The sequence below is a fragment of the Plectropomus leopardus genome, chromosome 2 (assembly GCF_008729295.1).
Source record: "Plectropomus leopardus isolate mb chromosome 2, YSFRI_Pleo_2.0, whole genome shotgun sequence".
NCBI classification, from domain to species: Eukaryota; Metazoa; Chordata; class Actinopteri; order Perciformes; family Serranidae; genus Plectropomus; species Plectropomus leopardus.
The window spans coordinates 39,348,906-39,364,540 of NC_056464.1; the positions used below are offsets into that span (position 1 = coordinate 39,348,906).

At 41.0% G+C, this 15,635-nt stretch overlaps 1 protein-coding gene across 1 annotated transcript in view; it reads right to left on the bottom strand.

Moving 5' to 3' along the window:
• LOC121948924 (dedicator of cytokinesis protein 3-like) overlaps positions 1 to 15,635 on the bottom strand; it is a 66,234-nt gene that overhangs the window by 16,272 nt on the left and 34,327 nt on the right. Inside the window, 16 exon segments of the mRNA XM_042494468.1 lie at positions 114 to 239; positions 241 to 263; positions 742 to 763; positions 765 to 801; positions 2,546 to 2,646; positions 2,931 to 3,006; positions 3,134 to 3,228; positions 3,347 to 3,445; positions 6,422 to 6,568; positions 7,016 to 7,143; positions 7,898 to 8,090; positions 11,459 to 11,629; positions 14,039 to 14,120; positions 14,561 to 14,661; positions 15,155 to 15,238; positions 15,455 to 15,552. Coding sequence (XP_042350402.1) covers positions 114 to 239; positions 241 to 263; positions 742 to 763; positions 765 to 801; positions 2,546 to 2,646; positions 2,931 to 3,006; positions 3,134 to 3,228; positions 3,347 to 3,445; positions 6,422 to 6,568; positions 7,016 to 7,143; positions 7,898 to 8,090; positions 11,459 to 11,629; positions 14,039 to 14,120; positions 14,561 to 14,661; positions 15,155 to 15,238; positions 15,455 to 15,552 — 1,583 coding nt within the window.

Consider the following 15,635-nt stretch of genomic DNA (forward strand, 5'->3'; position numbering starts at 1 on the left):
ACATGCCCATAATATCCTGCACGCTTCTCGTCTTCCTGTTAAAAAAGCTGATGGGAGTTGTTTCTACAGCTGATCATGTGATAGGTGTGTGTGCACACGTGTGTTTGTGTCACCTGTTTGAAGTTTCCGTTCTTGCGCTGCTCCCAGTCCATCATGTCGTGGAAGATGGGGATCATGATGTTTCGTACCTCCACCTGAGGAACCAGCGTCACTCCGAGGAACGGACCGATCATACCGGGGGATGAAGTGGATCTTATTCTCACCTACAACCAGCAAACATGGATCAGCTCACCAACTGGCCAATCGATCGACAGTCTGTGTGACAATCATTAACATCAGGAGGGAAACAGATGGATGTTACACTCTGGAGAGGATGTGATTAACTGTAGATGTGCGTGGAGAAGATGTAAATGGTTATCGTACGGAAGCAGCTGTATGGTGAAGGTTTTGGCAAAAAAAAGTATTTGAGTAATTAATATTATTAGCGGTAACATTGACAATACAAATTAACAAATGTACTGTTGATGAAAAGAAAAAATAAATTAATTAAAACAACAAAACAAACTAACAAAAGGCTTTGAATAAGAAAACATATACAGAAAAATAAAACCAGTGTTGTAAGTAAATTCATTGCATTTTTTTGGAAATGTGTTTCAAACCAGCTTATCCGTGTTACACCGTCACCAGCTGGACTGGAGTGTGGAGCCGCAGATATTTAGGGATGTGCAGAGAAACTCTTACCGAGGTTCTGCCACATACTGAAACAGCTCGTAGGTCATCATCACTCTCATGTCTCCGTACCTGCAGAGGGACAGAAGACAAAAAGTCCAAACTCTACAGACACCGATGCTCATGGTGTCACAGTGCAGTTTTTCACGATTTGCTCCGTCTAAAGATACAGTTCAGCACAAAAACACGCCCATAAAGTTTTGCAGCTGAGTGCAGTTTGCACATTAATGTGTCTGATTGTGAACATCCATGTGGCAAAGCATAAATGTTGCCTTTGTGCCCAGAAGAGCAGGCAGAGCAATGACAGACATTTAGTTGACATTTTCAGATGGAAAGCTGCAGGTCCTGACTGCTTTGGTGCAGCACAAGACTTTGGCAAAGAATTTCATCGTGACAGAGAGAGAAGCATGTTTGGGATTTTATTGTGCTGTTAGTGTTTTCAAACACATGAATTCAAACTTTATAGAAGATGACTCGATTCGAAGTTGAGGACAAAAGAAAAAAGATAATTCAATATGTGTCCCAACTTTAAATGTGCTCCAACTACCTTAAACTCTCTGTAACTGTGAGCAGCTGTTATCACTGATCTTTGTGATTTAGATTGTTTTTTTCCATTAAAGTACGTTTGCATAAAAATGGGCCAATTTTGCACCAAATGTACGCATATCACAGCACCAAGACGCTTTCTGCTATGTAGCACAATTAGAAAAGCATTTCAACGTAATTTTTTTCTTCTGTGTGCAGATTTAGCAGCTGCAAAAGCTGCAAAACCAATCACTTGTTTTCAGCTGCAGTTGATGTCCCAAAAGGAAAACTTTGTCAACATTTGTTTTATCTGAGTTTTTAGTCTCACTTCAGTTATTTTTATTTGTAGCAAAATCTACCTGTGGACTGAAAAAGCAACAGATTTTATTATTCTAGTAGGCTTCCAACAGTTTAATTTGTAATTGCAATATTAATTATTTATTTAGACTAAGAAAAAAAAATGATACAATATTGCACACAAAATTTCATGATACTAAGCAGTATGGACTTCCCCCCACCCCTACCATATAATACCATAGAGGCTCTCTGAATGAGACAAAGATAGAAAAATAATAACAAAAAAGAACATTTTTTTTTCCTGGTTTAGTCCAATTTTATTAGATATTGAAGCGGAAAAATAACCTGAAACTCTCTGTTGACTGACTTTTGTGTGTTTAATGTTTCTTTCCACCTCAGCACGGTTTACATCGCGGTGTGCTGCTTTATGTCGTCAATTTCTAATCCGTGTCGGTGTCATTTCACTACTCTCGAATCGTGTGACGTCATGTAGAAACCAGAGGAGCTCTTCCTGCCTGAGGAGGTTTACTGAGTTTAGTGTCTGGGGCTCCCTCGGCCCCGGGACTGTTTGGAGGAAAAGGCCTTACAGGGAGGGAAATGAGCTTTCCCGCAGTAAAGACGTCTCTCCTGCAGGACCGAAAAAGTAGGTCGCCAAGTTTGTAGCTGCTTCACTTCAAAGAGGAAAATGAGTTCTTTAACATCTGACTCTCTGCATTTTAGCTGCAGATGACACACGACTCCGGCAGCCAAGTCTGTAGGAGTGTGAGTGTGTGTGTGTGTGTCTGTGTGTGTGTGTTTCCTGTGTGTCTACACAAACAAGCAAGTGTATGTTTAATGGTCTCTAATATTTGTGAAAAGGAATGTGAGAAAGAATTAATGAATGTGTGGTTTGTGATCATGTTTTGTTTTTTGGGTAGTGTGTGTGTGTGTGTGTGTGTGTGTGTGTGTGTGTGTGTGTGTGTGTGTGTGTGTGTGTGTGTGTGTGTGTTCTTACTTGTCTAACACCTTCTTCCTCTTAGCAGGACTCAGGTTTTCCAACTGTAAACTGGGCTGGTTGATGTACAGCACCGCCAGACTGAAGTAGGAGTTCCACACCTGCACGCACACACACACACACACACACACACGCACGCGCACGCACGCACTGTAATTAGGGAAATTGTATTAACAACAAACAGTTGTGTATTTTTGAAGTGGGGCTGCATGTGACACTCGTGTGTAGTCAGTGTTACACACAGAGGGTGGCGCGCTCTGGGTTTGCAGAAACAGGCACGCTGTCAGTGTTTTCCTCTTCTATCGATGTTTTTGGATGCTGCATTAATGTGTCTGAGTCCTTTTGATGGTTTGTTATTCGTGTGATCGTGTGCCAGTTAGAGTACCTTAAAGTCAAATTCGGCTTCTGTGAAGTTCTTGTGCAGAGCAGGAGACAGGTACTGAGCCGTGGTCAGGATGATGCTGCAGAGCGGGAACACAAACGCACACACACACACACGCGCACACACACACACACACGTTGGCGATATCTGCAAACACTGTTGGATGTGTGTCCGAGCTGTCTGACAGAGATTATTTTGTGTCTCACTTGCTGGTGAGGAGCCTCATGATGTTCCAGTCGCGAGGGAAAATACTGAGCTTCATCAGGTTTCGAAACACACACAAAATCTTCAACAAGAACTCCTGAAGAGAGACAGAGGCAGTGCGTCTCAAAACATGTCCTCTTATCACATCACCACATACAAAGTCACGAGTCGAGCTGAGCATCGCTGTCATGAATGTAAAGTTTCTCCGTCCGTACCTTTAGCTCCTCCTTGCTCTGAAAGTTTTCCATCAGGTGCTGGAAGTGGATGTCTGTCATCTGGCGGAGGAGGGACAGGAGACACGACACGTACTCTCCCTGCCAACAGCAAACCAGGGGACATGTGAGCCATCACATGGTGGACGTTAGCAAGAAGACAACAATCACAGATGATAATATGAAAGGCTCTTTCCCAAACTGATTCCTGTTCACTGTTGACCTTTTCACAGCAGACAAGCAGACGTGTTATAGTAGGAAAAGCACGTGTGTTCAATAACGGCACTGATGGCTGTATCCACTGAGGGGAAGCTCTGATACTGTGCACGCTGGCTCACTGGGACAGCTTACTGGGACATTAAATGGCACTGATGCATCATTGATGTTGTAACTGTTGCTTGCTCTTTTTCTCCTCTGCTAAATTAAAATGTCAGCTGTGAAAAAGTCACTTACAGCAGCAGAGGACTTTGCTGTGAGGCGAGCTGTTCAGCTGCTCAGCTGTATATTTTGGATATGAAATACTCACCTGTGTTACCTTGTTTTAAAAAGAAAACTTTGTTTTTTCTGGCATGCCTTTATACTGAACTAAGAAATGAAAAACAGAAAACTCTTGAACTGAAGTCACAGCGCTGTGTTTAACATGCGAGCAGGTGATTGGATAAATGCGTGAGCTGTGTGAGAGATTGTTACGATGTGTTTTGATGTAGTTTAACTGTTGTTAAAGTGGCTCCTATTACTTTAAATAATCAATAATTAACTCCATTTTTGGATTCTTTATTCACAGTGGAGCCATGAGAGAAAACCAAAGTATTCTTCACAAATTCAACATAACCCATGATAGGTAACTGATATAAAATAGTCATTTTGTGTGTGAAGTATTCCTTTAAAGCCGCCATAAAAAGTCAGAGAGAGGAAACTGTAGCTAAATGTTTATGTGTGCGACCAAAACAGAGTATTCATGATCTTTGCTTCCTTCTCTGGCTCTAAGGCTTCCAGTTAATGTAGAAAAGAAAACAGCGTAAACACCAGTGAAGGCTCACTGTTGGAAACATTTCATTTCCACTCCACACAAAGCCCGTAACACGCCGACCCTGCCAGTGAACAAGTAGCTGAAAGTGTACAGAGGAAGGCATGTCGGGGCCAGATCGAGACTGAGACAAAGATGAAAGGAGCAAAAGGACGACTCGAGGACAGTCACACGTGTTGAATTTGCACGTTAAACTGAAGCCTAAACTATGAGAAAAAAAACTACCTGACGGAGAAACAATAGTGGTGGTACAACACACATTTATACAACACCGGCTTCATAAGATGCACGCTGTGCTTCTGCAGAAATACCATCGACAAAAACAGAATGCAAACTGGTGCAAAACAAGAATTTTAATAACTCAGCCATGCAAACGTGCAGAGAGGAGGAAGAGGAGCAGGAGGAGGATGAAGACTGATGTTAAATGAAAGAGATTATAAAAGATGTGAAGAGCTGGACAGACGGGTCAGTGGCAGGATTAGAGCTCTGATCGACATAAACCTGCACAGTTTCTGTCCAAATCCGATCCGAGCCACAGCAGCAGGTTTGGGCCGGAGCGCAATTAAAAACTGAAATTTTTACTGTAATAGAAATACATTATATGTCATATTTTTAAAAAATATTAAAAAATGTAATACAAGCTAAGGCTGACATGCTTTCTCACAACACATCTCCTCCTTTTTCACATTTCAAAAGTCTTTGATCTCAGAGCAGCACAGCGGGCTGCGCCTCGGTGCGTCGTGTGTGTACGGCGATCCACGGCAATAGACGGGAAACCGAAATTCCTAATATAAAATACGCCTAACCAACTCCCATTTAACACAAAAGAGTTGTTTCGCTCACATGAGGTGGTGTTTCAGTTGATTCTAAAAAGCCATATTTGACATAACTGCAACAGAAACACTTTTTTTCACTTAAATATGTCACATGATGAAAGAACTGGCTCCCTCATGATGCAGCCGGAGCAAAAGAGCTGTTATTGAGTCGCATTACTTGAAAAGTTGAGCGGATCATCTGGAAGTTTTGATCCCATAATTCCTCTGTGAAATCGTGGACCATCAGCTCCCAGAAATCCCTCATACGTTGCCGCCCCCACGTATAAGGGGCTCGCCTTTCCACCATGGCTCCATAACACGGACGGAGAGCCCGATGGCTGTAATAGAAATAAAGCTGCTAATGTTTTGAACATCCATCGGCACACAGTCACATCGCTGCTGTGTTTTATCGACATTTTCGTAAAAATGGCATTCGTTTTGTGCAAATCTGTAAGTGAACCCGGCTTGTGTGATGTGCAGATGATGAGTGTTTCTCTTCACTGCACGCACATCTCTCCCGCTGCTGGAGAGGCAGAAGAAATCACTGCCAACCAAGCTGCCGTGCAGCCCCTCTCGCTCTGTCTCGTTTTTCATCCCTCACACGTCGACACACTCTCTCCCCCGATTCTCTCCCCTGATTCTGCACTTCATCTCTCCGTTGTTCGTCACTCTACCTTCTCATTGGCAGCTCCCCTCTTTTCCTCTCTTTTTAGCCCGTTTAAACTCCTGCCATTTACGCATGAAAACTGCCAGTTTCACTGGAAAAAAATCAACAAACAAAAACAACCCAGTTCAAGCCCGAGGGGTAATCATAAAAAATTACAACTCGGGCCAGTTGGGCATAAAATCAAAGCTCTAGACAGCGATGATAAATGGATGGACGAGGGGAGGGCAATATGGATAACATGTTGTTGTGATGATTAGCACATTATCGACTACTTTTGTCAAAGTATTGATCCCAATTTCAGGTCTTTTCATGAAAAAAGGTTTTTTCAAATAATGTATATTTTTTCTTAAATCAAATATCACATTGCGACACATGTTGTTCGAATGTAACTTATTTCGCTGTAAGAATTGTGATCGAGGACTCTGCAATATTATTAAAATATATAAAGGGACATTAAACACTAACACTGCGGTATTGCCCGGCCCTGGGGGACAGGGAGGTGGATGGACACAGGATGGAGGATAAAAGTGGGAGGTGAAGTCGTAGTAGTCGTATTGTTAGTTACTAACAGTGATCTCCGCGGTGCACTGCGGACAGCGTTGACCCCTTACCGCCTCCTGCGATTGGCTCTTGCTCATGATTGACAGCAGCGTCTGCAGGAGGACGTCCAACAGGGACTCCACCATCATCTCCACCTCCTCCTGCACCGACGTGTCCTGGAGAGAGAGAGAGAGAGAGAGAGAAAGGGGAGTGAAGGGAATAATACAGAGAGAGACGGTGAGGCGGAGGAAAGCAGAGAGAGAAAACAGAAAGAGGAAGTGAAGAAAAGCAGAAATAAACAGTGAAACTTCTCTGTTTTCCAAAGTGAGTCACAGCTGTGAGTATTCACTGATATCAGACGTATTTTGGAGCAGTGGGATGATTTCATATTATTGTGTGTGTGTGATGTTTTCATATTATCACACATATGTTATTTGATGGTGCCAAATATACATTGATAATGTTCAACATTATGAATATCACTGCAGTCTCTGAATATGCTGTTTCTAGTAGCACTACTGTTCATTCTGAGCTGCATCAAGTGCTGTCAGTGTTGTAATTGTCATATTGTCCTGTGTGTGTGTGTGTGTGTGTGTGTGTGTGTGTGTTTGTGTGTGTGTTACCAGTGAGCTGCTTTTGTTTGTAACATTTCTGTAGGATAGTATTCCAGAGCAGATGAGCAGCTCTTTCTGCTGCCTCAGGTGGAGGTGGATGTGATGGAGGACAACAGGAAGTAAGATCCTTCGAGACTCTGAGGGCGCACGCACACACACACACACACACACACACACACACACACACACACACACACACACACACACACACACACACACACAGACATTTACTAGCATGTGATTGATTAATCTAAAGCTCAATTCAGATAAAAAATTTGCGACAAGACATAACATTTTAGGATGCTGTCCCGTCTTAGCACCCACGGACAGCAAATTTTTGACCCTCTCAGTTTTCATTCATGCGTTTTTTTTTCTTTAAAGATAATCTTTTGGGCTTTTTATCCCTTCACTCTGATTGGACAGCTGTAGCCTGACAGGCGGAGAGAGAGGAGGTGGCATGCAGCAGAGGGCTGAGGGTGGACTTGAACCCACGGCTGCTGTACAAGGACACGGCCTTTGTGCGTGGGACACCTGCTGTCCCAGATGAGCTATTCTTCTTTTTGTTTGTTTTTCGTTACCTGACGGTATGAAAGGCTGAGATGTGGTGAGTACAGATGAATTTAATTTGTGCATTTTCATTAAAAAAGGACATTTCAGACAAAAAGGAGCAAAATCGATTTCATTTTTAGATTTTTGTTTTTTTCCCTTTTATCTTTTTATGTCAACTTGAATTTTACAAAAAAAATGCTGAAAATAATATTCTGTTTGAGTTATAAACAGCGTTCTGTTTATTGTGTACAATAAACAGAACTGTATAGTATTTCTTATTCCATGATATTCTCATTATTAAAGACATGGAAATCAAAGAAAAAACAGTCGTGTGTTTGCTACCTGGGAAAGAGAAGAGCCTGCTGTCCACTGTCCGCGCTATGGACTGCAGTTTGACCACGTCCATGGACTGTCCGATGTGCACCGTGGACGGCATGCTGCCCAGAGTGCCGCGCACAAACTCGGCCACCTCCTGCACCGTGAACATCTGCAGCAGCTCGTCGAAGATGGCCGGGAACGAGTTCAACAGGGCGGCCTGAGGAAGGCGACGGAGAGGAGACGGTGAGAGGAGTTTGTACAGGAGGGCGGAGGGGGAAGATGGGAAAAACCAGGAGAAAGAGAGAGGGTTAATAAATGGTTAATAATGTGAGCTCCTGTGTGTGCAGTGCAGAGAAATGTGACCGTGACTTCATTCTGTGATACGACAAAGAGGAGCAGAGGTGAGTTTAACTGGACACGGTGAAAAGCTGAAATCCAAAATGCACAATCAGAAAAGCCTCATCATTTTACATTTCATGAAGGTTTTCTTTTTTTTAAGCATTTTACTGTCCAGAATTTATTTTTGTCAAATCATCTTTGAGCCAAACACACACTCCCAACAAATGAAACCTGGAGTGACATCACTTTAGTTCATATGACTTTCACAAGTATTTAAACCTTTGAACTCAAATTACTGGTGCGATTTCTTTCAAAATGCTGGAGACAAAATGCAACAAGCAACTTGGTAAAAAATGTTTTACAAACTACAAGAAATGAGTAGATTTAGAAAACTATTCTTAAAAGGTTAAGGGAAAGTTAAGGATTGAAAAATAGAGGGGTTATCTGTCGTTATCCCGGGCTGTCATTAAGTGTTAATCCGGGTAACAGTAACGTCAAGCGTTCATCGATCCAGGGCAACATTTACTTGATGATATCAGATCGTGCACCAACAAATAGTCTCTAATGTTCTAAAAGTCCATCACTGCATTTTGCAAAGCAGCTGTTCACCAGTTGAGACATTTGAAAGACGGACAGGAGAGAAAACGCAGAAAACAAAGGTGAATTAATTCATGAGCAGATAAGAAATCACAGCAAGAGTAAAAGATTAGGAAAAAAAGACGAAATCTTAGAACGCAGAGGAAAAAGTCAAGAAGAAAAAGCACAGAAATTGACGAGATATTAATCACTTAAGAGAACAGGAACGTTTCCAGCAGCCATCAGCTTGTTTTGGTGATTCAGCACAAAAAGGACGACGCTGCAGCTGAGATTTTGGTCTTTTAGTGTTAGTGTTGGACTTCAAGGTTGTACAGTTTGTAGTTTTTCAGAAGAACGACAGTTATCACTGGACGTAACTGTGAACACTGAGACTGTCTTTAGGTCAGGTTTTTAACGGACCGTAGCCTGATGAGACCATCCTGATGACGTGAACTCAACGTTCTCTTTCATTCATCGTTCAAGAGTTAACTTTTATGACAACATGTTGTTACAAAGACCTTCGTTAGGCGTTTTTTTTTACCAAAATGCTGTTATTAAAGTGAGGCGGACAGTGTGCGGGAGTTTTTGTTCAATTATTTATTCTTTAAATGTGAGCGAGCAGCTGTTCTCAGGATGTGATGCGAGTCGTGACTTTGACTGTAATACCCCTTTGTCACCAAAATTAGCACGAGCACGTGGGTTTTTCTAACACAGGTAAACCTGCTAAATACAGGTGATAGACTGCATTCTCACTGACAGTGAACACACCACTGCAGCACATGAATCTGCCTTTCTATCAGCTCGTGTGTGTGTGTGCGTGTGTGTGTGTGTGTTGTTTTGTTGGTGACAGCAGTATAAACAGAGGTCTTTGAGAACGCTTCAGTGGTTTCTTGTCTTTATATATCTCTGACTTATTCAGTCTCACTTTCAAACTTGCTGCGGATGTTTTTGGATGCGTGTTTTAGCTGATTCGGAGGTGATGTGTGTTAATTAGTGACGGCGCGTCATTGCATCACGCTGCAAAACTCGCATCTGCTGCAGAGTCATTAGACCCGGGTGTGAATGCGAATCATTGTCATTGCATTAAAAAGCCGGATGTTAGCGGGTGTTAGCGGGTTTTTTGGGCAGTGGGAATGAGGCTTAACTGTACGAAGGTAGATGGTGCAGATACTGAATCACGTATGTGTTTCCGGTTATGGGACCATGACAGGGGTTTGTAGGCGTGACTGAGCAGTCAGTGCAGGTTGTATGAGGAGTGTGTTGGTGTGAAGCAGTCGTGGCTGTGCAGGTTCACAGTGTGACGTTAGGCTCACAGACGGGTGAATTAGGACTCTGGGCTTCACACAAGGATTGGGGTGTTGTGGTTTTCTTCCAGATGTCTACTTACTGACAAAGGAGACGGCCGCAGAGCGTTGGAGCTCCAGGCCTGAGTGCAGTTCGCCTGCCCGCTGCCAGGAGCCTGTCCTGACGCAGGGGGCGGGGCTTGGCCCGGGGCAGGGGCTAGTGCTAAGGAGGCGGTCGGCCCTGCTCCGGGGCCGGGGGCCTGATTTGGGGCCGGACAAGGCTGGGAGCCCTGCGGTGTACGGGTGTGGAGGGAGGAGGCCCAGGAGGAATGATAAGGACCCAGAGGGTGGAGCAAAGAATTGTGGGAGATTGAAAGAGAAGGTGAGGGAAGGCAGCGAGGAAAAACCCGAGGTACAAAGAGGAAGTTAGAGGAGAGAAGAGTCAGATTACAGCAACTAAAAGAGGATGGAAACATATCTGAACTACAAGCAAAGACTGGATTAGTCTAAACTACAAAAACACGACGAGCTGCAGCTTCAGCTGTGAAAAAAGGAGATTTTCACTTTCCATCACTTTTCTTGTGCTGCATTCAGACGCAACTATTCAAACCTTTAAACCCCGAGCAAATTTGTTTGATTTTTTTTTAAACATAGGAAATAAGCAGTGAGCAACTTGGCAGGAAATGTCCAACAAATTGCAAGAAGTTAGCAAATTTAGAAAATATTTTTTTTAAAAGTTAGGAAAAAAACCCGGCGAGCTGCTTTAATAATTATTATTATTAAATATTTAAATTATTTTACATAATTATTCATTTACCTTTTTTTACCTTCCCATTTGTTTTTTTGTTTGCTTGTTTTTTGTAAATTTTCAGGTAATATCCTCATAATAATTTCTGGATCATTTCTTCTTAACCCTTTGAAACCTGGATGAACATCACTTTCCTTGTGCTTCAAACACATGGGGAAAAAGTGATCAGCGAATTGGCATGAAATGTGCCGCCAATTGCAAAAAATGAGTAAAGGGTGGCAGATAGAAATAGAGAATCATTGGAATAGTATTAGATAATAAGGGAAAATATCCAGATAATTATATAAATATTATAATTCTATATTTAAATTAGGTTACAGGAAAAAAAGTGTTATTCATGCTCATTTTATTTGAGTACTTTTTTCAGGTCATTTGTTCTTTTACCATTCTTTTCATGTATTTATTTATTTATTTGCTAATTTAAGGTAATTTAATTTCTTCCTAATATTTGGGTTATTTCTTCCTAAGTTGCTCATTGCCTTCTTCACATTATTTTTATTTTAAAAGAATTTTTTTTAAAAAAAAAAAACTATTATAGAAAAGAGCTAAAAACAAACAAAGTATTTTGCGTTTTCTCACCTGTGTGAAGATGAGTGTCTCTGAGTTGCGGCTGTCCAGGCTCAGGACGAAGCGGATGGACTGAAACAGTTCCTGGATGCTGGTGCGAAACTGCTCCTCCTCCATTCCACAAGTGGCCCGAGAGTACAGGATCCGAGACTGGACGATGAACTTAAACAGATACTCCAGAGCCTGAGAGAGAGACAGACATGCAGAAAAACAACTATTTCATATATAATATAGACATTTTATTTTACACACAAACATCTGTGAACATTTCTAAACTTATTTAGTTGTTTTACTTTCATTTTCATCATTTTATTCCATGAAAACTGTAAAAATTAAAGGAATTCTTCATCCCCAAAATCATTATTTCACTTTCAGTGACTCATCTGGTGTCACGCTGAATGATTTTTCTCGCATGCCTCCAGGAAATGAAAACTCCAAAAACTAAGGAAAAACTTAATGAATTGAAATATAGGGCCCTGCATATAAAAACAGCTAAAATGTTTTAGAAAATCTGTTTACAAACTCACACACAACTCATGCAAGGTAATCCAAATCTCATCTATCCAGTCATATACTCAGTGCCTCCCAAACACATGGATTGTAAAACATTATAATTCAACAGATTTACCTTGTAATCAGTCTCTGGAGGAGAAGCACACCTGCGCTGTTTATGTGAGTCTTTTAAACAGTTAGTTTTCAATGAAAATGCATGACCGTGACAAGAAGAGCTCTGGTTCTTGACCTGAGCCTGACTGGGCCAAACCGGACTCACTGGTTTTGGGCCAGGCTGTAATTTTTCGATTTCATTTCATTTTTTTTGTTTTTCAATTTTTATTTTATTTTATTTTATTTTTTTTTTTTTTTATTATTATTTTTTAAATATATTTGTTCATTTTTTTATTATAATGAAATTGGCAGTTGTCATGCTAAATGACAGGAGATTTAATGGACTGAATCAAGAGAGGAAGGGAGGAACAAAGACGGGTCTGTGACTGAGAGAAGAAACGTGACGGAGAGAGAGAGAGATCGGGCGGGCTGCATGGCGCGGCGTCGGCCAGCGTTTCCTCTTCCTCAGCAGAGGCGGGAGAGATGTGCGTAACATGCAGCACATTGATCATCATCATCGTGGTGCCACAGTCTGCTCTGCAGAATCTGTCGTGCATGAGTTACAAACTACTGAAAATGAACGGGGAAGTATGTGGCAAGGAAACATGTCAGCCTTGAGCTTGTAATTAATGTTTTAATATTTTAAAAATGCAATGCACACATAAATGTGTAATGTTTAAAATTGTTCAAATACAAAGTTTTGCTTTATGAAAAAATAACTTGATAATATATTTTTCTTACCACAGAAATTTGATTTAATTATTTTGCTTTTACAAACTCAAGTATTAAATAGTATAATAGAAATATAATTAATTAACTAATGTAGAGAGATTTTTGCTTTTCCTCAATGTTTGATGTCTAAAAATGTTGATTTAAGTAGATTAGTATGGCTACATTTACTTCAATATGCAAATAATCTTTGGAGAGAACAGAAAATAAACACTGAGCAGATAAAGTCTTACATTTCCTGAAAAGGTGATCGAGTGCAAGAAGGAGACAGCTGAAGCTCAGCGGACACGGACGCAGACGGGCTCGTTAAAATATGGATAAAACTGCGATCTGCCGCCACAGCTGCAGCACGTGTCAAAACTACCCTCAATAATTCACAGCGTCCACTTTCACATGACAGTGTGGGCCGCTTGAGACAGATGTTTAAGTCTGATAAATAATTCAAAGTGCTGAGCGGCGTTTGTCTGTTAAATGTGGGACATTCTCGACATCTGCTTCATGCATCTATTCTGAGCTCTGCCCCCAAAAACACCGATGCAACGCTGAATACGGTGAAGTCGGCCTGCTGCAGGCGGCCGAGCCGGGACGCTCAGTGAGGCGGATTCCCGAGGTGTAAACGTGTTGATAAAGCCTTTTAGTTTTTACTTAAAAACTCAGTGGAGAAAATCACTGAAACAGGATGAAATATCTTCTAGTTTATAAAAACCCAAAAGGAGCAACAAAAAAAAAACAAGCTTGCAAAGGTAATCAGTGATTCTTTCAGGGTTCAGACACATTTTTATTGTTTATTAAATTGCCATGACTTTTTCATGATTGTAAGATAAATTTAAAAGACAGCACATTCTTTGAATTGACCACCTAATTGCTTTTCAAGATATATTATTTAAAAATATAATGAATTCAGAACAGGATTAGAACTGAATATTTTGATGTAATTTGGGACTTTTTGTTATTATTGTGAAGGGCTTAGGGGAGGGGCATACAACTTAAAATAAAAAACAAACAAAACATTTTGGCCATTTTTGGCCAAAGTTTTGGCGAGTTTTAAAGAAAAAAAAAAGGCAAATTTTATTTTATTTTTTTATTTAAATTTTTGGTGATTTTTTAAGAAAATATTCCCTCCAAGGCAAGTTCTATAAAACAAATGTGGTGTTTGTTTCTTAAAACCTTTGGGCGATTTCTAAAGAAAAGCACAGCCTTTTTTTTCCATTAAAACATTTTTCAATGTTTAGTGAAAACATTCATTCACGCTCTTACCCTCATGGCCTCCTGTATGTGGTCCTGTCTGACCACCTCTGCAGAGCGGTCCATGTACCACTTCAGACAGCGGATCAGCTCCCTGAAACACAGCCAACATTAAACAGGATTAAATCGTGACGAGTGACGTTTGAGCTTTTCTTTTTTTGTTTTTTGCAGAGGAGCCTGAGCAGTCTGTTGTCCAAAACTTAAAATACATAGTGAGCAACAGCTAAAAAAACACAGCCAGACCTGTGATGATCTGACAGCAGCGACTGAGAAGAACAAAACTTAAAAATGAATCAATAGATGCACGCATGCATGGCTTTACTTTGAGTCACGATGAAGTGAGTCATGAATTCATCAGTTTTACAGCTATAATATACAATAATGTAGTCATTCATGTGCGTGTAACTGTACTTGAGAGAATGAAGGACAACTCTTCAAAAAGATAAAGAGCTTTGACGTCGGGGCTGCTGGGAGGTTTAGGAGCGTTTAACCGAAGACTGTGCAGTTATGAGTTCGTGTAGATGAAACACTCACTTATAGGCCAACGCGCCAGCAAAGTGCTTCTGGATGTAGGTGTCCATCACCGGCCTGAAGTGGTAATATTTACTGTCCCTGAGAAGGTTTATGATGAACACCTGAGACAGAGACAGAGACAGAGACAGAGATGTGAAGATAATGATAAATGAATATAAAATGTGAAGCCGTGTATGTGTGTGTGTTTGGAGAGACTGAGGCTGACTACGTGTTCAAAATCCAATCAAGTCAAGTCAAGTCGTAGTAGTTTATTCCAAAAGTGAAAAAACGTGAAGTAGTGGACAGACATTAAATATACATAACAAAAGAAGACATGAAAAATGTAATAATCACTATTTGATGCACATAACCGAAAAGGAGTGTGAAGAAGTACTGACTTCTTTAATCCCACCACTTATCCATCCAACTTAATATTAGTCAATTATTCAGCTTCCACATCAATATAAAACTATACAATAATTATTTCTCTACTTATTCTAATATATTATCCTAATTACAAATAATCCTTTTCTTATAAGATATAAATTAGTTAGTGAAATCAAATCAAATTAAATAAATTAAACCAAATGAAGACTTTTTTGCTCATGAACTTACCAATGACTGGAACACCAGTGGTCCATATTTGTCCGTGTTGTCGTCCAGGATGGAGAATAATGTGTCCAGAATGTCTTGCAGAAACTGCCACACACATACAGACAGTTACAGTTACATTTGTTTTTTTTATTAACGAAACATTTCGGTGCTTTTGCTCTGATCGGTTTGACTGATAAAGATCGGCTCATAAGGAGGGAACGATGAGCGATCGTGAAAGCGAACAGACTCTCACATGGCTGCTGACAGACATGACGGATTTAACCTGCGAGCTGCTGGCTGCAGGTCACATTTTACAGTCACCTTGACGATCTCCTCTCCACTGACGTGTCGTAGCCGCCCGAGGATGTCCATGACTCGGTCGGGGTGGGCCTTCCACTTCAGCAGGGCCAGGAGGTCCACTGAAAAACAACAGGAGAGACTCAAACTAACTGTAGCGCTTCAACTTCCCACATCACCTCGTCTGCAAAGCATCTCCGTTTGA